Here is a 25,944-nt window from a genome sequence, read left to right as displayed (position 1 = left end):
GCAGAACAGAAGCCTCCCCACCACCATAGAATGACTGCTAAGCTTAACAAATGGTCAAATATGGATGGGATATGTGTTAATTAGGGGTTATGACCAGGATATATTATGTTGTGGACAGGGGCTAGCTGGCAACTTTTAGCCTGGGGGCAAATGTATGCGAGTGGCCCTGGCTTTTCTACCTGTGCACAGCAAAATTGGCTTGAACCAAGTGTACTAGATGAAAAGATGAGCATGAGCGTGTGCAATAAACCTGGCAGTGACCTGCAAATACCCTTAAACGCAATAAATGATGGGCACTGAGGGGATAGCGGCAGAACATGTATGTACTTACCTGTTTAGTTTGAGGGCAAATGCCATCTCTGCACTGGACAATGACGCCATGGTGTGTGTGCGGGTATAATGCAGCAAGGCTGGCTGGGCACCAAGCTCCCTCATGCCCCGACCACTGTGTCAGTCAGGGATCTGTCACTTCAATCTTCCCCTCCCTGACCCCTGCCACCCTGCCTACTTGCTGCAACCAATGCTGCTCTTCCAATTCAGACTTTAGATATTAATCTCCAGCTTTTGCCCAAAGTTGTCAACAGGATGAGCTCTAGTCCAATTTTAAAATATACTTATTTCACGATCATTAGAGTAACAAATATCCAAAGGTCAGCTGTTCTCAGCAAACTTCATACTCCAAGTAATGTCCCAGAACTGACCCACGATAATGCCCCTGTAATAAAAGAGCCATTTTAAATGAGACCTTAGATCTATGGGGTGGCCCAATTTATCTACTCACCTTCTTCCAGTGCTGCTTCACCCCAGTCCATCCATCTCTGGCAGCGGCTCCCTGCAAGCGCACTTACACTGCAGTTTAACCTGATAGGCGGATAACAGCCATCCACCTATAAGTGTTTAGATACTCCTATGACTGAGATTGGTGGATGGCCAGCAATATGAACCAATTAACACTGATAGCACCCGGCAGTGCAGCCGTAGCATGACTCCGGATACTGCTAGCACCCAGGCCAGCAGAGAAATGGATTATTGAGCGGACATAGCTATCGGCCAGGAGGAAGGCAGAATTGCTGGCTGGCCACTCCGATTGTGGCCAGAGAGCATCTTCTGACTGCCTCCTGGTCACTGCCCCAAATGCCTAAAAGTATACCAGCCCGGGGGGGCAGATGACACCCTGCCCCCTTGTCCCAGCCCGCCTCTGGTTGTGGATAAGTCTGTATGTGGTGAATCAGCCAATTCTCTCTCTGGAAAATCATTTTACCACCAGACTTCGCATGTCTGGAATGTGGTCATTGATCACATAACATTGACTAGGAAATGGATTCCGACGTTTATTTTAAATAACTTGCCTTTGATGAATACGAACTTATACAGAAAAGTGAGAATTGCCTTCAGTAAATAGAATAGGATACATTGGGCCAAATTTAATAGGGTGAGAGTTTTGAAAATGTGAGAGTTTAGCAGTCACCTGTCACATTGGTCGAGTTTTACCTTCAAAATGGGAAAACATCTGGATGAGATTTTAAATTGTGAGAGTTTTTTTGAGTCTAAAAACATGCGAGTTTGCTCTGTTCTTGGACTCTATTACATTGGCCGAGTTTAAAAAGTGTGAGAAAACTCTCACATTTTCTAAACTCTCACCCTATTACATTTGACCCATTGGGGGCAATTCAATTGAATTCCCCCCATTGTGTTAAAGAAAACAGTCCAGGTACACAGTGGTGAACATTAAAATAATTCAATTTCCAGTGACCTCTTTAAACCAATGGACTATCAATGGTGACTAGGGGCAGCTGACAAACTTCTACAAATAAATATTAGCTATTCCTGGTTTAACTTGTTACTACACACATTTATACTCTTTGTTTAAACTGTATGGCCGGAAAGAGAATGTTCTTAATCAGCAACCAGGTTGGCTACACAGAATTGTTTATAGTTTACACTGGAGTTTATTGCCTAAACGCTCTAACACAGGAACACTGGAGAACATACAAACTGCATAAAGTTAGTGTCCTGTTTGGACTAAAACTCATAGCTTCAAGAGACTAACGATACTGCCTTTGAACCTTATAAATACCCCTGCCTATACCTTCTAATATCCTTCCTATAAACCTCTAAGGATGACTCTCTTTTGCGTACGCAATCATATAGTAAATAAAGACTCCAGACCTAGAACCTGTGGTCCCAAAGCACAAAGTATTATTCAAGTAAAAGTACAGCAGTTACACGCTATGATCCTCATATAATCTTAGCGCAAAGAAATTATACAGACCCAAGTACAGTTATACATAAGCAGCGCTCTCTGGTCCAGATGTAGGCATCAGCAAGAAACCCCCGTCAATCAGCATTCAGCACGAAGACTAGGAACCCAGGGTCAGGGCACACATTTATACCCCCCAGGAATAAACAACACAATAGAGAAGTTTGTTGCTAATACCATTGGTCCTAAAGGAGAGGGCATATGTTGCAAGGAATTTAACAGGTTGGTTCATATAGACACAGTCCAGCCTCTAACAACTGGTGGTCTCTGGTTTCCCGCTTAATGCAAATCCTAACAGTTGTTCATATAATGTACATTTTGTTGCTTGAAGTCTCTGCGGTCCATAAGTTGAGAATGCATGTTGCGATCTCTCCATCGATATTACCGGAATACTGTTGAGAGAGTACGCATCAGTACAATACCAAACATGGCTTACTTATCACATATAAAACCTTAGTTACAAAATAATCTTTATTTCCTAGCAATGATAATAAATGTGCATACTCGAATCTTATACCTTAAAGCTTATGGAACCTTGTATGTGAATATGTAATGTGTGAGTATGTGGGGTTTGATGTAAAGACGCTAGTTAACTTGGGGCAGATGCGTGTGTATGAAGCTAATATTCAGCATTTTCATACAGGATCTTATGCATTCACTAATATGCGACTAGTTAACAGCGCAATTGTGCGTATTAATGTGTGCATGAGAAATGGTGAAAGATGCAATCGCATGATGCTAATAGTAATATCGCCACATGTACTAAAGTGTGAGTTTATCTAAAATGGCGCTTAGGCGGCCATTCGCAAAATGGCGTCTTGCGATCTCATTTCCAAGATGGCGTCTTGCGGCCAGTTGCAAGATGGCGTCGCTTCGATCCAATTTTAAACTGATCTTGTCTCAGCCAATTATCCAGCTTCGACAAGCCAAAACTGGTTTTCAACCCTGTCACGCATTCAGAATAGCATTTGAATAACTGGTCTACCTTAGTGGGTGATGTGGTGAGCTTGGCCCATCTGGGAAGGGGAGTGGACAGCACTGAGAGACCCAATCAGGACTAGCATTTACTGGACCAATGAGCAGACCGTTTATCTTATCCCGTACTAGCACTCCCATTTCAACCTTTCAACAAGAAAGGAATCTGCAAGTTTTTGTCTATTTACTGTGCCACCATGGACAATTGATTTTAAATTATGTCAGTTAACGTTCAGCATAGTGTAGTGCCTTATATATGATTGCCCTAGTTCTCTGGATAACTAATTTATCTTTTACAAAATATCTAAATTGCAACATGTAGGTAAGAAATACAGAAAGAATATATAATTTAAGGCACAAACTAAGACCATATCAATAATCAACTCCTGAACAGAACAAGAAATTCTGGAACTGTACAGTTATCTATACATAAAGAAACACCGCTACTTCAAATAAAATTCAGTATACAGTGCAAGAATATGAATTAATTATTCATACATCTACGATCATAAAATAAACTGAAAATTAAATTTCCTAACAATATACTCATTCTCAGTTTTACTGTTACATAATACAAATGCATAGATTCCTCAGACATCCTTAGTGGTGGCCCAACTTTTGGACAATCCGTTTAAAAAGCGCACACATCCAGTACCATCATTAGTTGAAGACTAACTACAATCATGGAGCCTTAGGCAGGAGTCCTCAACTGGGATCAGAGGGCCTGATTCAGAGCTGAACGCTCTGACCAGAGCGCTCGCTCTGAATCAGTGCCCTCCTACCTGAAAATGGAGTGGCCTCCTGGCCGCTCGCATAGCTGTGGGTGACCACCCACAGCTTATGCGAGCGGCCAAAAAGATGGTTGCGATGGTCTTTGACCATCGCGACCATCGGGCTTGCGACGAGACCCTGCGGTAGGGTCTCGCTGCCGCAAGCCCAGGAGTGATTTTGGCTCTATCAAAGCCAAAATCACTCCCACTGACATCACTACTGATGTCAGTGGGGCCGGCTTCAGACGGTAGGCGTTCCCATGGGAACACCTCCGTCTGGCAGCCACGGCCCCGGCACGCCCACCTAAGGGGGCGTGCTGTCACTCACCTTCGACAGCACGCCCCCTTTGGTGCGAGACCCCGAGTGACGTATTTCGCGTCGCTCGCCGCGTCTCGCGCATGCGCACGACGGAGCTCCCTCCGTCGCGCGCATGCGCATTCGGCAAACATCGACCCGCTTGCGAGCGTCATTTGCTCGCGAGCGGGTCTGAATGACCCCCAAAGTCATTACATGAAATGGGCCATCAAAGATAAGGTATTGTCAACCGGGCTGAGAGGAGTGACTTAGGAGCCAGTTAGGTACTCTTGCCTAATGGCCGGTACACACTAGACGATATGTCATCCGATCTGGCAACATCGTCTAGCGTGTACACTCAATGTCGCCCGTCAGACCTGCATGTAGGTCCGATGGGCAACATCGCCAACGAGGGCCATGTCGATCTCGACATCGGCAAGTGTGTATGCACTTGCCGCCAGGACCTCCGCCGGGTCCCGTCGCATGACAAGTCCGCTGGGTACACATTGTTAAATGTGTACCCAGCTTATGGCTCTATGACAGAAAGGTAGTAGTGAATGCAGATATGTAGGTATGCTCTTATAGGGTGCACCTAAATAACCTCCATATACTTGAACCTTGAGTCTGTTTGATAAATGAATGTACTATGGGCCTGATTCTGACCCGCTCGCGAGTGCTGAGCGCTCGCAAACGGGTCGATGGTGCCTTAGTGCGCATGTGCACGACGGAGGGAGCTCCGTCATGCGCGAGACCCGAATAGTCTCGCACCAAAGGGGGCGCTATGGGTCTCGCACCAAAGTGGGCGTGCTGTCGATGTTGATTGACAGCACGCCCCCTTTGGTAGGCATACCGGGGGCGTTGCTGCCCAGACGGAGGCGTTCCCATGGGAACGCCTACCATCTGGGGCCGGCCCCACTGACATCACTAGTGATGTCAGTGGGAGTGCTTTTGGCTCTGATAGAGCCAAAAGCACTCCTGGGCTTGCGGCAGCGAGACCCTACCGCAGGACCATCGCGATTATCTTTTTGGCCGCTCGCATAAGCTGTGGGTGGTCACCCACAGCTATGCGAGCGGCCAGGAGGCCGCTCCAATTTTAGGTAGGAGGGCCCTGATTCAGAGCGAGCGCTTTTGTCAGAGCGTCCGGCTCTGAATCAGGCCCTATGTGTGCTACTAAAGATGCAGGTATAAAATGGATAAATGGGTATGGCATATATATGAGTAAAAGGTAAATATTTAATAAAACAATATACAATATGACAAGTAGGACAACATATAAACATATAAAAAAATTAAAAGAATAATAATCAGCAAAAACGTGAAATGTTCATTGAGTCACGATGTGTGAAACTTCTGAACAGCGTGTGGCAGAATAGCTGCTTTTGAACAATAAGATTCCGTGACTCATGTACAGTTCTCTAGATAAAATGTCCTTATAAAAATTATGATAAGAGATTTAGGCACTGGTATAGGGGGAGTAAATCCACTTCTGTTGCTCCCTTGGTCAGTGTCAGTGCTCCAAATGCTGTTTGCAATAGTTGAAAATTTCTTGGAATAAGTCCGGTTTTGTACTGAAATTAAGTTGTCAGATGGCAAAGCTGGATTGCTTGTTTGAATGCACAGTGGTGGTGTAATAAAAAATGTATATAAATAAAAATAGAAGGTGAAATCTATAGCTAAGGGGTGCGTGCACCTCCTACCTTGTCCTTGTCAGCTTAGCTTGCAGGTAGCAGATTCCGGCTCGGCTAGATGTGTTCGCCGCCTTGCATGTATTCTTTTAAATGCAGTTGGTATGAAGAGATCAGTGTCTTCAGACTTCTAACATGTGAAGTCCCAATGGCGCCGGCGGTAGGAGCAGCAGGTCTGGATCCCCCCTGGTAGAGCTCTTACCACGGGTCCATGTGTCCTGTTGCTGCTGTGATGTTAACTGGCGCTATTGAGCATGTGGATCTGTAGCCATCGGAGCATTAGTAGACTCCGGGCACTAGAGTGTGCCCAGAGTTTACTGTACATGCACAGAATGCTGGAAAATGGCCGCCGTGGCCATTTTCCCGGCGTTCTGTGCATGCGCAGTAGACTCCGGGCACACACTAGTGCCCGGAGTCTACTAATGCTCTGGTGGCTCGCCAGCCGCATCAGTCGGCAGCCGGCCACAGGGAAGAGAGGAGGGGGACCCGCACGGGGAGTGCACATGGGCCCCTTCCTCTCTTAAGACGCCCCTGGATGGTCATCAACCATTGATGTTTTCAAAACATGTTAACTAGTTCTGCAATTGATGGCAGAGAACAAATGGTTCTCCGCGACCGATGGATGTGTGGGAGCCAATGCTTTTTTTCCCCATTAACTGGACAGAGCTTAGCCCTGCCTCCAATTTTTATTAGTTCGCTGTATCCCCAGCAGCGGTGGCCATCGAGGGGGGGCAAACCTTCAATGGTTCAACATAGATGGTTTTTATGCCATCGATGGTAATCACCGATGGGCTCATCTATGGTAACCATAAACGGCCATTCCTAATCCCCCTCTCACCAGTATCCTGGGCCCTCCGCCACCAATAGGATTGACAGCGCTGCAGCCGCTCTATATTGTCAGGCAGTCTGCGCTGGCTTAGTGTACTACACATACAGTGTACTACGCAGGCTGCAGGCCGGAGGGCAGGCATGGAGACACTTGATGTGAGGAGGAGTGGCTGGGCTGCAAACACTTGCAACCTCTGCATCCTCCATTCATATCTAGCCTGCAACACTGCTTAGGGATGGCCATTGGTGGTGATACCATCGATGGCAAAATAGCAAGTAGCCATCGATGGCTACAAACTATTCAATGGATGACCATCGATGGTTTCACCAACCGATAGTCATCCGTGTTTTGTGACTGACTGGCCCGTGGGCTAATCAGATCCTGGGGCGGGGCTTCGTGGGTGCCGGGGGCAGAGCTATGCTCCAAATCCCAACACCTTATAAAAACAAACACATTCGGTTATGCTTAGCCTTCGGTGGAGGGAAACCATCTGGTATTCCCCCATCGATGGCAAAAGCATTCAACATCGGCCACAAACCATCAATGATTATGAATCATCGATGGTCAATGGCCATCCCTACCACTGCCTCACCTCAAAGCAAATTGAAAGTGGGTCATATGTAAGTGACCACCTTATGTGGGTTCCATGTGTGAAATTTGTTGACCAAGATTATTTAACACTTGCACAAGTACAGCTACTTATTCAAATCAATACAATTAGTACCTGTGCCTGCTTTACCGGCCTATGTCATGCCTAGAATCTTATTGTGCCAGGTAATATACAATTGAAATTTGTGTAAGAGACATGATATTTTGTTTATACAATGTTAACTTAGTGATCTAACTTGATAAATGTTTTAATATTACTTGTTCTGAATAATACCGCTTTTACACCGGAGCCGGGTCTGCATTGACCCGGCTTTCCGGCGGTGAAGTGGACGCTTGGAGGTGACGTCATCTCCAAGTGCCACTGAAGCCGGGCCAATCGGCCAGCATGCGGCGCACTCCAGGTCATCGTGACCCGGAGCACGCCGTTCACACTGCTGGGTTTCAGGTGTTACTCCAGTGTTAAATCCTGCAAGTTACATGGGTTGGATTGCCGGGTCACTCGACCCGGCAATCCAACCCTCTCCCCTTTTACACCAAGGAGCTACCCGGGTTAACCCTGCAATAACCCGGGTTTTAGCTCTGGTGTAAAAGGGGTATAATAAGCTGGAGCAGGAATAAGAAGCCAACTTCAGAGTGCCCCTTGTATAACATGTTCAGAATTGAACATGCCTGTCCATTGTATTTGTATTAAAGAGGAGCAGAAAGTGAAACTATATTCATATCTTGTCAAGCATAGACATCTTTTTAACCCAAGTAATTTTAAACGTTCAATGTGTAGTAAGGATCTTACAAAATGTGTTCTGTTAAACGTCTCTCTATCTGGCAAAGTGGGCCGTTTCCCGAATCTAAAATGGCTGCGGTGTGAAGTAGTGTGAGCCACGTGACCCGAGCTGTGGCCTGTGCTTGGTCCTCCTGTGGCGCAGGGCGATGACGTTTGCTGTGCGCTGAATCCATTGAGTTACCGGAAAGCAGCCGCATCTTTGTCTTAGTCATGTCTCGAGGATCGAGCGCGGGGTTTGACCGGCACATCACCATCTTCTCACCCGAGGGGCGGCTCTACCAAGTGGGTGAGTGTGCCCGCAAGCTCTCTGTTTACGCCAGTGCTCTCCGGTTACTGCTGCTGTGTCACACTTGGCCTGTGTTGCACTGTGCCCCATGACAAGCTGCATAGGTTGGGCAGGGGTCTGCTCCAGTGATGAGACGCAGCCAGGTAGCTGCTGTGATGGCTCTCACCCAGTCACTGCTCCCAACCACTACTTTGTCCTGTATAGACACTAAATAATCCATATTAAACGGACGGCAGCTGTAGAGCTCCCAGTCGCCTTTCTGGCCACTAGCAGGGCCTGGCCCATTCTGTCACAGGGCAGAGGAACAGCTTCTTTCAGAGCACATTATCTGTTCAATAGTCCGAGTGACAGTTCTGTCAAACAGGAGCCTCTATGTAGGATGCACAATTCCTAGGCAGCAATGGGCCTAGTAAGGTTCATTATAGTATTATCTTATACACAGTATATCATTTTATAATTGCATCTTTAAATGTACCACGTATGAGGCTAATATCTATGTCATTTGTTTTTGCAATGATGGGGTGATATGTTACAATGTAACAGTTACATGGTAATATGCTACATGTCCGTAGAGCTGTGATTCATTGTAACCATAGGTGAAACTGGGGGGGTGGTCCCGGGGTGCATCTAGCCAACCATAAGCCCTGTTCGCCGATCCGCCCGCCGCTCCACTCACTGCCCGTCCACAGCGGTCGTGCAATAAAGTATTTTTCTTAGAGATCTGGCGTGTGTTGTCATGATGTCACACCGGGACACTGCAAGAGAGGATCCACATCGCATGAGGAGTAGGATTTGGATTAACAAGGTAAGTGTCAGGCTGGCTGGCTGGAGAGGCACACAGCAAGGGGGGTCTGGGCTGGGGAGGCACGCAGCAAGGGGGGTCTGGGCTGGGGAGGCACGCAGCAAGGGGGGTCTGGGCTGGGGAGGCACGCAGCAAGGGGGGTCTGGGCTGGGGAGGCACGCAGCAAGGGGGGTCTGGGCTGGGGAGGCACGCAGCAAGGGGGGTCTGGGCTGGGGAGGCACGCAGCAAGGGGTCTGGGCTGGGGAGGCACGCAGCAAGGGGTCTGGGCTGGGGAGACACGCAGCAAGGGGTCTGGGCTGGGGAGACACGCAGCAAGGGGTCTGGGCTGGGGAGACACGCAGCAAGGGGTCGGGGCTGGGGAGAAACGCAGCAAGGGGTCGGGGCTGGGGAGACACGCAGCAAGGGGTCGGGGCTGGGGAGACACGCAGCAAGGGGTCGGGGCTGGGGAGACACGCAGCAAGGGGTCGGGGCTGAGGAGACACAGAAGGGGGGTGGCTGGAGACTCCACGCCACCTGTTTGAATGTCCACTCCCCTCTTTTTTGGAACGTGTGCTGTAGGTGTGTGCAAAAGTTCTTTTCACTATCTGGTGCTCTGCAACTCTAGAGAAAAAAAAATATATATAAATATATATATAAGATTTTTTTCCAAGAAACAGTAACACAATATCTGACTCGGTGCTAAAACTGGGACCACCTATTACCAGGTCTCTAGTATCACCTATGATTGTATCTGTAAAAGTATCTGATTAGATTACTCATGCAATATCTGCAGGCATATGTCTTAAGCTAGGTACACACCTGAAAGATAAGAGGAACTATCAGCATTTTTTTTTTTTCTGACAGCTGAAACGATCAAGAGAACATCTGAGAACATCCGATATCATGTATGCACATTGCACAATTATCGTTTCTATATGAACTATTCATTTCTTGAGGTGTTTTTTTTTAGTTGCAGTTTATCAGATGGTGTCTGCACTTGCTGCACGACTTCAGGAGCAGATCTGTCGGATTTGTGAGCGACCGTCTGCTCCGGGTGCTGTATACAAACTGTTTATTGCACAGTATATACCTGGCATTAGGCCAGTGAGACTGTTCTTGCTATCTTTAGCATAGTTATGATTATCAATGAGACCCCAATTATGGCATTTTGAGGTCTTAATAAGTGCATGTCCTCAGCACAAAACTAAGATATCCCACCTGAAGCAGGCAAGTCTACTATGTTATGGAGTCACATAGGGCAGAATTCAATTGTTGTCGGCCCCATTCGCGCCCGATGGAGCTATTCAATTACTGCTCCTGTCGGTCGCTGCCAGCGCCGGCATGTAGCCGTTTTACACAGCTAAACCCGACCTCTTTGGATGCGATCGGTGCAAAGTCAGCATCAATTGAATAGCGCCCAGCGATCTCCCTTCACTTTAGTGTGGAGATCCGGTGCGCTAAAACAATTGAATTCCGCCCATAGGGTCTAAATCTGTAATTGGTAAAAGTCAGAATAATGTAAAGCTGGGTACACACTAAAAGATATATCGTTCTGATGCGGATTGTAACAATATATAGGGCAAATCATATAATGTTGTACATCTGGGTTCAGTATGATTGAGGTTCAAATCCCAACAGCGGCATCCCGGCAGCAGTGAAAATCCTGATCGTCCCAAGGTAAGTATTCCCTACCTTACTCTACCCCCTAACCTTCCCTTAGGGGTGCCTAACCTCTCTCCCCCCCCCCCCAAGTGCCTAAACCTAAACCCCCCTTCCCCCTAGCCTAAACCTAAGTCCCCCGGGGGGGGTGCGCCTAACCCCTCCCTATCCCTAGCCTAAACCTAACCCTCCCGGGGGGGTGCCTACCCCTAAGTCCCCCCCCGGGAACCCTAAACCTAACCCCCACCCCGCGGCTATCCGCGCCTGGCTTACCTTCGACCGGTAAGCTGGGTGTCGGGCTCCCGGCGTAGGAAAAATTACAGGCATCGGGAATTCGACTCCTGTCATTTAACCCCTTGCTGAGATTAGACAGTCGGGAAGCTGTTCGTCGGCTCCCCGACTGCTTCCCATACGTCTGGTTGTGCACGGCTGTCGTTTAACGCATCGTCCCATCTGGTTTGCTGCACAGCAGATGGTACAATGCAATGGGCAACGCAATATTGTGCGGTTGTACACTGGATCGTGTAGTGTATACGACGTGCGTGATATATTGTTATATTGCGTTGTTCCATCACTGGGTACCCAACTTAATTGTATGGGTTGTATGAACAATACTTTGTTGCCAATTGTAAATCACAACGGGAATACGATGGCTCTATATATTAGAAAATTGTTGATTTGGGTCATCCATACCATTTGGCATATAGCAAAACATTAAGTTTAGAGTCTTAAATGTCTCCAATATGCTCAAATTAAAAAAAAAAAAATCTGAGAATTTGTATATATCCAGTGAAATACATGGAACGTTTCTTTGTTTTACATATACATAAGCAACTTTTAAAAAAGGATCATTAATAATAATTTTTATGTAATCTGATTATTGATCTCACATAAATGTCATTGGGTTTTACATAAAGTAAATAAATCTCATTTTAGATATAAAATGGAACACTAGCCTCCTTTGTGAGGTTCCATAAAAGTGAAAGTGAAAGAAAAGGCTCATCGCAGGAGACACACCTAAAGAATGTTTGTTATGAACTTTAAGCGACTAATGCTCTAAATTGTCTCAAAGCATTTTTTTTTGTTTTATAGCATTACTTTTTTTTTTTTAGAAAAAAAATAAATTATAGGGTATGTGTATGTATGTGTGTGTGTGTGTAATATATATATATATATATATATATCTGCTAATCCTTGTTAGAATGTTTACTATTCAAAACAACATTCAATTATAATTTATATGCTAAGACAGTCAACAATTATTTATATATAGGGTTCTGAAAAATTGTGCGTTACGTGACAAGATAATTGATAGTCCTTTCAAGGAAATATTAATTATTTCATTTTTTTATTTTTTTTTACTAAATCTAATAAAATTGTTTAAAAATAAAAAGGGTATTTCTCCAATAAATTCTTAACTTTGTCATTCTTTCACTCTCCACTGGTTTTACAGAAAAAATGTTGTTGTTTTTTATATTCCAAACTTGTAATTTGCACCGACAGATGCAATCAATAACAGTATTTGCTAGAAGTAAAAATAAAGGTTATGAAATGGAAAGAATAACCCCTTTAAAGTGCACACAAGTTATTTAAAGTATTGGCAAATTTTATTTATTTGAGACCAAGTGTCAAATGAATATAAAATAAAGAACTGTGTTTATTGACTGAAGAGAAATTGAATTGGGTCTGGTTTCGCAAAAGCACAGATTTTTGAGGGTTTTGTGCACATCACTGATAATTATGGTACTGTACCATCGCAGATATTCAAGTGCACCTCTATGAGGGCCACTGAAAAATCTGTGATGTTAGAGGCTGTGAGAGAAATGGTTGGGACACTGCCATTAATTGAATACTTTCCTTGAGACACTTCAGGTCATTATACCAGTGTTTCCCAAACTTAAGCTGGGTACACATTAGACAATATTTTGAACAATTTGCCCGATTCCGACAGATCAGAACGACAAATCGTCGAGTTTGTCCCGTGGCGTCTTCTGTCGCATCTTCAGGTCGGCCCTACATGCTGGTCAATCTGAAGCTGTGACTGACGATGCCACGCATGTGGATGTGGCAGGTAAACGACATATCGTGCGGTCGTTCACCAAATCGTGTCATGTGTTCAGACCGCACAATATGTTGTCCGTCGCATCTGCCGTCGGCTGTGTACACAGGTCGTCTAATGTGTACCCAGCTTTATGTCTCAGGGAGCACTAACAGTGCAGGTTTTCAATGTCTCTTCAAAGAATCACAAGTGAAAAATTAGCTCCACCTGTGGATCTTTTAAAATGTGTCCGTAAGTAATGACTACACCTGTGCACCTGCTAGGAAATATGGAAACCATGCACTGTTAGTGAGGAATGAGTTTGGGAAACACTGCATTATACAATACTTTACAGTGCTACAAACTGAATACCTCCAATACTGAAACACATTGCTCCAGTATCCCAAAAGAGACTTCACTTCTCTTATTAAAGGAACTTTTAACACATAGGGGCTGATTCTGAGTTGCGGGCAAATAAACAGCATGGTCGTTAGTGATACAGGTGTCTGCTGTAAAGCAAACGGTATACAATCGGGAAGCCGGCTGCCTTAATACCGGCAGCCGGCTTCCCGACTGTCATATCCCGGCGAGGGATGAAATGCCGGGTATCTAGATGTAGACGCCTGACATTTCCCCGACGCCGGGAGACAGGAACCCGGCATCCTGATCGGATGCCGGGCGCCGCGAGCGGACAGCCGCAGGGGGGGGGGAGGGTTAGGTTTAGGGCACCCGTGGGGGACTTAAGATTAGGCACCCCCGGGGGGTATTTAGGGTTGGGCACCCCTCCGGGGGACTTAGGTTTATGTAGCGGGGAAGGAGGGGGTTAGGCACTTGGGGGGAGGTTAGGGTTAGGCACCTCTAAGGTGGGTTAAGGTTAGGGGGTTAGGTTAGTAGATACTTACCTTAGGACGATCGGGATTTTCAGCGCTGTCGGGCTCCCGCAGCCGGGAACTCTGCACCTGTCGGCCAGGCACTGCCGGGAATCGAACTGCCGGCCATGCGGCCGGCGGTATGTCATACCGATTCCAAAGCAAATGCATATGCAAGTGTTGCTGGCAGGAAGACCTTTTGAGCTCTGTATTTGGTTGCAGGCACTTTTTTTTTTTAATGGAATACATTACAGCCATTTTGTGTCAGCTACTCTTTATACACAAGTAAAGAGTTAAGTTTTATGCTAAATGAAAAGTGATTGCCGATATGTGAGTGTGTGGAAATATCAAGCTGATCGGGTCAGAACACAGTCTACCTAACAATAAATCTTTATAGGGTGCAAACCAATTTATTATATGTACTTTTTATGCATGCAATAAAACATTTTACATTTCCTTGAAATAACCAGGGCAGGGATTGAAAGTCGTAATAGATAATAATAAATGGGAGCACTTTATAGAACAACAATGTACGAAGGTAACCATCATGCATAAAGCCCAGAAAGAGTTGGTTGCCAGTGTCGGTGGCATCGCCTGTCATGTGGTGTGTAACCGCCTGCGTCTGGTTAGGGTCACTTGACCCTCTTGCATTCACTAGTAAATGGAACATGTGGTGTTGAAAAGATGCCGCAGGGTAGCACCCATCGGCTGGCGCAAGCAGAGGGGGATATGAGGTCATTGGAACCAATAGATTGCATTCCCGTTTTCACACTTTTATACAGCAGTGGGTAACTGGCCGTAACAGTGAGGGTGTAGCCAGATTTCCTACACAATTGTTCTCATGAGCTCCCTTGGTGTTTGCTTTGCACCCTCTCTGGTCAGTGCCTTGGAGCAGATTAGGAGGCAGCCCAGGGACTTGGCACATACCTGCACAGGCGTTCTCCCACTACATGGACTTCCATCCAGAGTAGGCTGGTTTTTTTTCTTTAACTACTTTTAGTATTTTTTGTAGTCTATTGACAAATAACAGGATATGATGTGCACAATACACTAAGAACAAAACCCCACACACAGCCAGTGCATTTGTTCAACATATTGATTCTTTAGATTTGTGTCATTTTATTTCAGGCTTGAAACTGTAGGGGAACCCAAACTCTTGTGAATATAATTTCTTGTTTTATATTAGCAAATGCCTATTTAATTCTTTTGGTTCATTCTCTCATATTTCCAGAATATGCATTTAAAGCCATCAACCAAGGCGGCCTCACATCGGTGGCAGTTCGGGGAAAAGATTGCGCTATTATTGTTACACAGAAGAAAGTCCCTGTAAGTAATCTATTTGTAATGTAAGTAAAGGAGAATTCCAGATATACTATAGTTGTGGTAATTAAACCCATACACCCACTCTAGGACTCCTGCAGTTTTAAGAATAAATCCATAGATATAAAATTGTTGATAGTTCCTTTTTGAGGTCTCTATGGCTTGGAGACATGTAAATGAATACACTTGAGAGTGCAGGGCTTTGACAATACTTAGCTGTAGAGCTGTCACTGAGCCGTGACTGCTGACCAATCAGAGCTCCACATTAGGTTTTTTTACACCTCTCCGTGCTGTTGTACTCCAGACAAGGGTTTGGAATCAGCTGATGTATAGTTTAGTTACTCTGGAATTGCATAAGACTAATATATGGATCCTCCACAGTTTTGCCACTTGAGGGGGGTTATTCCCCAAAATAAATCTTTAAATGACTGTGGGGGAGAGATGGCTATAATCACAAGCCACAATTTCTTGTTTTCTTTGAAATGACCTCGACATAATAACATTCTTTGTATTAATCTAGACAAATTATATAGATCGTAATAATCCAGACCAGTATTTTCCTCAGCTCCTAGGATCTGTATGTGGTACCTGTATTTTGAGGTAAATTATGCAAAAATATACCTATTAATTTTAGAGGCCAATTTAGAAGCAATAGAGACCTATATTAATGTACCTATATTTAAATATTTGATCCTAAAAGTAAAGGGATATATTTTTTTTCCCAGTGGGACTTGAGGTAGATTATTGAATACACTTCCAATTCTACACTGATTACTAATACCCCTTTTCCACCGAAATTCCGGGTTAGACCCGGGAATTTAGCCGGCGCCGACTCGGGATATTCCGGAGTCGGGTCTGCATAGACCCGGCTTTCCCAGCGTGAAAGTGGACACTTGGAGATGACGTCATCTCCAAGCGCCACTGAATCGGCCGGCTTGCAGCGCACTCCAGGTCATCGTGACCCGGAGTGCGCTGTTCTCACAGCAGGGTTTCACGGGCTACGCCCGTGTTAAACCCTGCTAGTTACCTGGGTTGGATTGCCGGGTCACTCGACCCGGCGATCCAACCCTCTCCCCTTTTACACCAGGGAGCTGCCCGGGTTAACCCTGCAATAACCTGGGTTTTAGCTCCGGTGTAAAAGGGCTATTAGTAGTAAGACGAATCTAGAGTACTAACATACCAACAAGTGTCTGTAACACATTAATTATTATAACACAATTCAACGGAGACCTACAGTGGCATAAGTAATTTTGTTTTTACATTCTTTCTATCTAAACATTCTGTACCCTTATCTAAATATTTTTAACATATTTCGCTGGTCTTGTTCATAATTGATGTTTTAATGCATATCTAATAAAGATTATTATTTTTATGAATATGTAAAACTATCTATGTGCACCGCACAATGGTTCTGAGTAAAGCTGGGTACACACCTAAAAGATTTTCTGTCCAACCATCCAGCTAGTTGATTGGTTGGAATGAAAATCTGGTAACGTATGGGAGTAACTGATGATCAGCAATTTACTCCTAAATGCCAGAAAACAGATGAAAATGGTCGTCAGACAAGTTTGTTAAATGTTTGATCTAAACAATTTGTTCAAATAACAGTTTTTGTCCATTTTCCGGCGTTTGGGAGCAAATTGCTGATTGTCATTTGCTTTCATACCTTACCAGATTTTCATTCCAACCAATCAACTAGTTGGATGGTTGGAGAAAATCTTTAGGTGTGTACCCAGCTTTAGTGTTACCTTTTGTCAGTGGCAGCACCCCTGATATAAATAAAATTTTACAAATATAAATTACGGGGTCTTGGTGTGCAGATGTAGTTATTTCTTGTCTTTTAATGACTTATCCTCACCTACTAAACCATAGACAATACCACCCTATCATACATTTGAAACCTTCTCTCAAAATACTGTCCCTCCACCTCTCACTCACATCTCTTGTGCTACTGCCCAGTAATGGAAGTCTCCATCACAGCCAATCAGGCTCTTCTCCAACCTTATATTATGAATCCCTTTCTGAAAACCCACCTCTGTATCACAGCTTGCCCTAAGCCCACCTAGAACACTCACACTTGTTTACCCTCACAGTTATGAGTATCTGCCTTCTTGTCCTTGCTGTGCCCTTTTCCCACTAAATTTAAAGGTCTCTCCTGAGCTGGTAGATCCATACCATTCATTTTCATATATGCTTTCTGTCCCTGCTCCATGTACGCACTGTGACACCTTATCAGCACTAACAATAATAATATCTGGTCTCAAAAAAATAATCTCTTATTTTCTCTTCATCACTGTAGGACAAGTTGTTGGACAGCAGCACAGTGACCCATTTATTCCGGATAACAGAAAACATTGGCTGTGTGATGACTGGAATGACAGGTAATGACTCGAGGTGGCAACTTACGTGATTGCCCCATGGTGTAGCTGTTATACACCATTGTTTGAATGTTTACACTCCATTGTTGTAGTGTGTTGAGGAGTTTTTGTATTCCTTTTATAAACTCCTCTGTTCCATAAACCTTCCCCAGAATATTAACCAACTTGTTATTATCAACATGGTATACCTTAATAAGGGACCCAGTCAAGATGCAGGCGGATGGGGTGCCGGACGTCAGGATACTTACGCTGGAATCCCGGCGCCAGTCAGAATGCGGACGCCGGGATACCAGAGGGATCAAGATGCCGACGGGTTAGGGTTAGGCACCGACCGGGGAAGGCTGCGGGGAGGTTTGGGTTAGGCACCATTGGGAGGAGGTTAGGGTTAGGCACCATCTGGGGAGGGTTAGGTTTAGTCGCCACCGAGGGGAGGAAAAGGTTAGGCACCACAGGGGGAGGGTTAGGGGAGGAGTGGGGTTGGGTTAGGTTACTTACCGTCCCCTGTCGGGATCTTCATCATCGGGATGCCGATGTCTGTTTTCTGACCGCAGACATACCGTCTGCCAGTATATAATACCGTTTCCCTGCAGCTATTTGAATCTATGAGCGGTGAATTTAGTTAGGCCTATAGTAATAATGGTAACATCTAGTGTATCCTACCATGCTTTTCTACTGCAGCCTTTGAAAATTTAATTTCTATCTACACTTTCATTAAGGAGTCTAGTGGCCATATAAAGGCACATGACAACCGTTTAAATATGATATATTACACGCAACAACAATGATGTTTATTTGTACAGTATGAGATGTGTTGTTTCAAGAAACAAGGGTTCCTACTGAACACTGACCACTCACCAGACCTTGGCAAATGTGTCCAAACCTTACAAGCCACAGGCAAAATGTTATTTGTTCAGAATTTACCAGACTCTTAGGGGCTTATACAGAGTGAGCATTACGCTACTTAGCGTAGTATATTTTGATGGAATTTATATATCTCATGCCCAGAACCATATGAGCCTATGCAGATTTGCCTGACAAATGCCTGTCTGCACATGGAGGGGTGGTATAGGGGAATTCTTACATAGGTCATCAATGGAGTGTCTGCGCAATTGCGAAAAAAAAGCAGATTGGGAAAATAGACGGATACATTATTAGTAGGTGCTCATAGATTATGCTTTTGTGAGAGTGCTTTTATTTTTTTAAAGCGAGTTTTTGCTGTATTAGATAGGCATCAATTAAACAATACAATCCTAACAGCAAATGTGTTTATTGCACATAATATAATTGGTTTATAACATGGGCACATAAGGACATTAGGACACTAGCATACTCACATATAAAATTGCACCCAGCAATATGTCCTTTTTAATCTGCATGTGCTGCAGGTAAATATATATAGATTTATTGTAACATTTTTTTTTTTGTCAATGCTTTATTTCATCTGTACTCCCAATGCTGTTATTCTATTCCATACTTCCAGCGGACAGCAGGTCACAGGTGCAGAGAGCACGGTATGAGGCTGCTAACTGGAAATACAAGTATGGCTACGAGATCCCGGTTGATATGCTTTGCAAACGAATTGCCGATATCTCTCAGGTGTACACACAAAATGCAGAAATGAGGCCTTTGGGCTGCTGTAAGTATTTTCTCATCCATCTGTTCTCTATGCACCAATTTGGGCTGCACATGATCAGATAAACATTGTATTCTGTAGGAGTTTAGTTTTGTTTTCTCTCTTTGGATTCAGGTATGATCCTAATTGGTGTAGATGAGGAACATGGAGCTCAGGTTTATAAATGTGATCCAGCTGGCTACTATTGTGGTTTTAAAGCTACCACAGCTGGTGTGAAACAGACAGAGGCGACCAGCTTTCTGGAAAAGAAAGTGAAGAAGAAATTTGATTGGACGTTTGAGCAGAGCATTGAGGTAAGTGACCTAATGCACATACTTACCTTTTACTCTTTACATTTTCCTAAACATATCTACACACACCTATCTTAAGAGTTGCCTTATTACTAATTTGTAGAAAGCAGAAGTCCCTCATATTAAGTATATACACCCTCCCTCGCTGTAACTTCTGGTCACTACTTAGAAGAGAGAGGAGATGTTCAGGTGGGGATGCGGTCATAATCCTGACCTGCGGGGATTGCGGCACTCTAAATGCCAGCGCCGGGATCCCAACACCTCTCGGAATCCCGGCGCCGGCATCCTGACCGCCAGAATCCCGAAGGTAAGTACCGTGGTTAGGGGTCAGGGTTAGGCACTAGGGGGAGGGTTAGGTTTAGGCACTAAGGAGGGAGGTTAGATTCATGCCCCAGGGCGGGAAGGTTAGGAGAGGGAGAGGGGGAGGGTTAGGATACCGACCAACAGGTGTCTGTATCTTAACCCTGTCGGGATGCTGGCGTCGATATTCTGACCACTGGGGATCCTAAGCACAGGTGTCCTGAGCGCCGGCATCCCAAACCCAACCGGTTCAAATCACCATATGCCAACCAGAGTGAGCCCAAATAACAGCTTCCCCTTTCACTATTCCTTCTCGGAAAACAAATTAGTATTACACAATGAGATGTGTAACCCCTTGAAGTAAGATCCCCATTAAAATACTATATGATCACTAGTAATAGATATGACTTCTGTAGAAATCTCCCTGTCTACACTGACCACCAGGCAAATAATCTAGAGTTCAGGGGTAAGTAAATATAAGAGCTGGATAGTTGAAGGATTCATGAAAGATGTGCCTGCAGCCATTAGTAATTATGACTCCCCAAGTTAGGCATCAGCATGAATCTACATGGATATGTTCAGCTCTGCTTCATCTCAAGGCATATGTTCCACATGTACGACTCCATAAGGAACTGCACCAACTGCAATAAATCTTTCATAATCCCCCATTCACACACAGCTGAACACAATGTCACATGGGCTAATCTTCTGTGAGAAGTACCATGTGAGCCAAATACAGATCCCCACAGTTATACGCTGTCTCCAGGGCATTGTGTGTTCAGAGTGAAGGGTCTCTTGGGTATTCTTCACTGTCACATTGATGGCTCATGTTTAGTGAGTTGTAATGACTGTAGTCTGTTTAAATCGTTACCTTCCTAATTCTAAAATGCAGATTTTATTTGTGTGTGTGTTTTCTTTAGCAGAACTGTGATAATACAGTGAAGGTCACTTAAAGCATTATTACATATTATATTTCATGACTTTATTTTGTACAATGTGGTCGCCACTTTACAATTGCTTAGTTGTGGATGGTTTAATAAATACTGTAGACAAATACCCTTCGGTATGCTGACTGATCTTCAACTTTAACGCTTTATTTGAGTTCAAATGAGAAGGTCTATTAGGATGATGGTACAGTGTATGCAGCTGTATACACAGTGTATGGTATACAGAGGGGACATCATGGGGCCAATAGCATAAAACTTTTAGTTTCTAAATCACACTCCTGGCCAAGCAATGAAGGGGTTAAACAGTAATATCCATAATATATATAGTGATATGTGTAACCTTTTTAAATGTACTCTGTTTTTCTTAATCTTAGACTGCCATTTCTTGTCTGTCCACTGTGCTGTCCATTGATTTCAAACCATCTGAGCTTGAGATCGGCGTAGTGACCCTTCAGGATCCAAAATTTAGGTTTGTACTGTCCAAGGAGATATATATATATATATATATATATATATATATATATTATATTTATATGAGCCACAAACAAAACAGTGCAACACAATTGTCTATTATTATCACTATATATTCAGCGCACAAACACATTCTTTGTGGTAGTTTAATTGTTTTTTAGTGAACACTTTTTGGATTAGACAACAGCTTATGAAGAAACAATCTTCCCTAGCTGGATCATGCTGGATAACAAGCTGCAGTCATTTGGATGTACACTGGAATGCAGTCAGGCAATTTTCCAATGAAATGCCTGTTGTCACACTCAGAGGCTGCTGAATGTAAACATCCTTTATGATTATATCACTTTTACTTTTATATATTGGTCACCCCCAAAATGAAGCCATAAGTTTTATCGGACTTCCTTAAACTTTTAGGGATCATTTCTTATATATTCTGCTTCATCTTAAGTTGTTAAAACATGCACAGTTAGAACTGGGAAGCAGTCAGCACATTAACACAACAGACCCCTTGTAACACAACACCAGTGTATAATCACACCAGTACCTCCTTATGGAATGGACGTCCACAATACTGCCTCTCCGCTACTTAGTGGTGCAATAATGTTGCCTTTTGTACAGAAACTCATAGGTGTCATAGGTTCCCTACTAAGCTAATAAAATGGAAATTAGTTTTCCAAATCTCCTTCATTACCTTGTGCCTGGCCACTCCTACATGCTTCCCAGTTGCTCCCCTATTCTTCCAGGATACATAGCCATTTATAGCTGCAACACTACTCATTTAGGCTGTATTATGGGCCTGATTTAGTAAGGAACGCAATAGCGATTACGCACGTAGTCTCACTGCGAAGACATGCTAATGATTGTAATCGCAATGCCAAACGCAGCCTAATATAAGGACGCCCACTATACCTTACATACATCCGTAATACTTAGCAAGACTGCAAAACCATCGGTAACATCAAGTACAATCGCAGCCTTACACACATTTGCACAAGGTCTGACCTTACTCAAAAATTGCTAACCTCATTACACGCAGTGAAAGCCCAAGCTGCGTATGGCATAGCAGTGGCTAATTTATGCTCGTCCCTGTAACGGCGTTCAAATGCTCTGACTTGCCTGCGTTTCGCTGACCCCATCATCTACTTTATCATTCCGACAAAAGACACGTCAGAGTTTTTGTGTTGTGCTTGGGTTGATTCATTTATCTGACAGTGTGTTTTCCTTTCGTCCCTACAACAAATTATTGACGATCCATTTCTGTATTTCAGAATCCTCACAGAAACAGAGATTGATGTTCACCTCGTCGCACTAGCAGAGCGTGATTAGCACATCTCCATCTTTGACTAACGTGTCTAATGAAATATTTGCCTGTTCTACCCACTTTCTCCCATGTTCTATCACTTTCTCTGTATGAATAAACAAAAGTTTTTGAATATGGTGTCGAGTTCATTGTGTTACATCACTGTGATCTTCATTCTTTGTTTCGTAAATTGATTAGCTGTGACACCCATGGTCCGGGGAATATTAAAATAACTGTTGTAGTAGCACAACATCATTAGGGAGAATAGGTGATTGTTTGCAGGTATAGCCTATGTGCAAAAAATTAGTGAATTACAGTTAAACACAATGAATTACTGACTAAGCATTAACCTTAAATTCTAACATGCAGTGATAATGTAACATGATCATTCAGCTGCTTCTAAAGTGCAATGCAAGAAAGTCATTAAAATAGCAATAGGTTGGGCATTTTATACACTATATTCCAGTAGCATGAACTGCAAAATGCTTGGTTTTCTACTGCACTAAGGGGCTAATCTTGAGTCCTACACTTATGCAGCCACTTTTCCATCTGGCCACAAATGTTTGCTTACAACATTTTGAAAATGCGAGAATCCGCCTTTCAAAAGATACGGCTGAAACGGACATCCCATCTGCGCACTGCGAATGGGAACGTAAGTCGGCCCGACACGCTGCTCCCATGAGGTGAAAGTTTTGTGCGATCACATGTTTACTGGTCAAAAACGCCTATTTCTTTTTTTTCTTTTTTCAATCCAATAATTTTTTTATTAACTTTTGTTCTGAATATGCAATAAATGTACATTAATAAACACTAATACATTGTAAACATTACAATGATAAAAATAAACATAAAAAAAAGGAGAGACAAAAATACATACGTGTGGTTTCACTTCTTACTATTTAAATATCTCTGTATATTACATCCTTTCCTCTGTATATAGAGCAAATAAAAATGTTGATCTGGTATATATAATCATATTAGTGACAGCAATTACAGCATCCCACATGTAGTACTGTAAGCTTATTCTAAGGAATTGCTCAGTGTTGCAGCCCCCGAACAGTTATATGGGGAATCTAGCCATCTGTCCCATACATTATAGTACTTCTGAGATATATCTCTAGCAGTATAGACATATTTTTCATGTGCTGCAACAGCTCCAACTAGAGATATCCAGGTTGCCAGATTTGGCCCAACAGTTGCCATCCAATCCCTTGCTATACATACTTTGGTAAGCGCACACAGGTTATTAGTAAAACATATAGCAGGTTTGTTAATTGCATCTGCATTTATTACAGCCAAAGTACATGCCGCAGGGGTAAGAATATCCTGAGGTATACCCATAGAAACTATCACCCTGAGTACGCTTTGCCAAAAGGAATTTACTACAGGACATGACCATAGCAGATGCCAAAAATTACCCTCGGACGAATTGCATTTGGGACACTTTGAATCTGTCCTGCTCCCTATTCTCAATAATCGGACAGGTGTCATATATATTCTATGTAGTATGAAATACTGTATCTGCTGATATCTTACAGACATAGTGGCCAGGCGTGGACTAGCAAGAGCTACACTCCAGTCATCCTCCGCCAATACCCCAACGTCATTTTCCCATTGTTTTATGGATGTTAAATCAGACTTATGATGCTTGTTCAATAAACTAGTATAAATCACAGATCTCAAGCGACTATTACTAATGGATTGTAATAGAGTTTTAATAGGAGATTCCTGTATAATCAAAGGGGCTTCAGAGAATTGGGCATTAATAGCGCATGTCTAAGCTGAAGATACCGAAAGAAAAAATAGTTGGGGGACATCAAATTCAAGTTGCAATTGATGAAATATATCTTCCGCCTGAAATATCTCCCAGGGACACTACGTCCCACTGACACCATGTTTCTCCGACCTGAAGGGAAGATAGCTCTTTAGGGTTATTGGCATGGGCTAGCGGAGTATCTGGATCCATGCCTTCTGCCTGCAGTATACGCGAGACAAGTCTCCAAATATTGATGGCCTGCTTAATTAAGGGCATACTAACTATGTGTATATTATCACTCAAGAGTAGACGCAATGGCGATAGACCTGTCTTGGACTCTATTAGGGCAGGTAGGGATTCAGCCGTTTTATCATTTATCCATTTCCATATGTGTGATAATTGTGTGGCATAGTAATATAATTTGAAAAGGGGTAGCGCCAGACCACCACAATCACGAGGTCTGGTTAAATTGTCCAATTTAATCCTAACTCTCTTGTTAACCCAGAGTAATGAGGACAACAGACCATCAATTTGTTTGAAAAATTTCTGAGGAATATATACCGGGGAGTGATTCAAAATGTATAGGATTTTGGGTTGGAGAACCATTTTAACTAAATTTACTCTGCCCGTTAAAGTTAGTGGCAATTTACTTCAAATCGGGACGCGGGACTTGAGATATTCAATCAGAAATGCCTATTTCACAGATGTGTGGTCCGTTGACTGATCAATCCGTTCGCACTAGCGGTCTCTGGCCGAGTGCAGATAACTGATCCGGCGCTTGCGCAGCAGCAGTTTTATTTTTTAATTTTTCTTGCAGTTTGCTGAAATCCGTGAGATCTGTGCGCAAATCAGAATCTGCCCATAAATGTTCATTGTAAATAATAGTAAGTTTAACTCTGATCAAAACACATTATAGGAGACTGGCGAGAGCTTTGGTGTCATTTCTTGGGAATATGTATCAAACTGCAAATAGACGTCCTCACACTGCGTGCTTATGTCTGTTCTCATGCCAAAGGCTAAATCCAATTGACGATCCAGCTACCGCTGACTTGTGGATACTGACAATCTAAATGTACTCTAGAGGATCGAACAGGTTGGGTGTTTTTTTGCACAATTTTATCAATCCGTGCAAAGAAGCAATCCATGCACGTATGTATGACTTCCTTTTTGTTTAACTGGCTTTGAGCATCTGATAAAACAAGGGTAGGCCGCATTCGGCACTCCAGCTGCTGTGGAAGAACACAGTATGCCTTGCCGCAGTTTTAGCACGCAAACTAGGATGGCATGCTGTGATGTGTAGTTCCACAGCAGCTGCAGTGCATCAGGTTGCCTACTCCTGTGATAAGTTATGATGACACAAACAGCTGTTGATGTTCTCAAAGCCATTCACTGCTAATGCTGTAAGTTTTAAAGGGATGCTAAGACTTACCTAAAAGGTAATTACACAATCAACAACCTGAAAGAAATGCATAAGGAAGCGCCCCTCGGAATCCTATTGCCTACAAATATGACTTTTGTATTCCTATAGAACAATGTTTAAGGGACACTCCCTGTGAGACTCTTATAACTGGGGATTTCCAATCCAGATCTTGTAGGTCTGGTTTCTAGAATTAGAGCCTCACCCATCTCTGCTTCTATTTGCTGTGTTCAGATATGCTGGTCAATATGGCAAAATGAATTAAATATTAAGTATTTGGGGGTATAAGATTTTA

General features: G+C 43.6%; 1 protein-coding gene across 1 annotated transcript; it reads left to right on the top strand.

The window, feature by feature from the left end:
* The first annotated feature begins 8,334 nt into the window (after positions 1–8,334).
* On the top strand, positions 8,335–22,609 carry PSMA6 (proteasome 20S subunit alpha 6). The gene is made up of 7 exons (XM_088470305.1): positions 8,335–8,490; positions 15,069–15,163; positions 17,457–17,538; positions 19,016–19,171; positions 19,283–19,461; positions 21,080–21,174; positions 22,445–22,609. Exons 1-7 carry the CDS (start codon positions 8,415–8,417, stop codon positions 22,500–22,502), a joined length of 741 nt encoding a protein of 246 aa, XP_088326431.1. The 5' UTR covers positions 8,335–8,414; the 3' UTR covers positions 22,503–22,609.
* Positions 22,610–25,944: the final 3,335 nt, after the last annotated feature.

Source organism: Taudactylus pleione, unplaced genomic scaffold, assembly GCF_031769625.1.
Source record: "Taudactylus pleione unplaced genomic scaffold, aTauple2 ptg000096l, whole genome shotgun sequence".
Lineage (NCBI taxonomy): Eukaryota > Metazoa > Chordata > Amphibia > Anura > Myobatrachidae > Taudactylus > Taudactylus pleione.
Note: the sequence above shows the minus strand (reverse complement) of the source record. Positions and strands in the feature narration are given on the sequence as shown.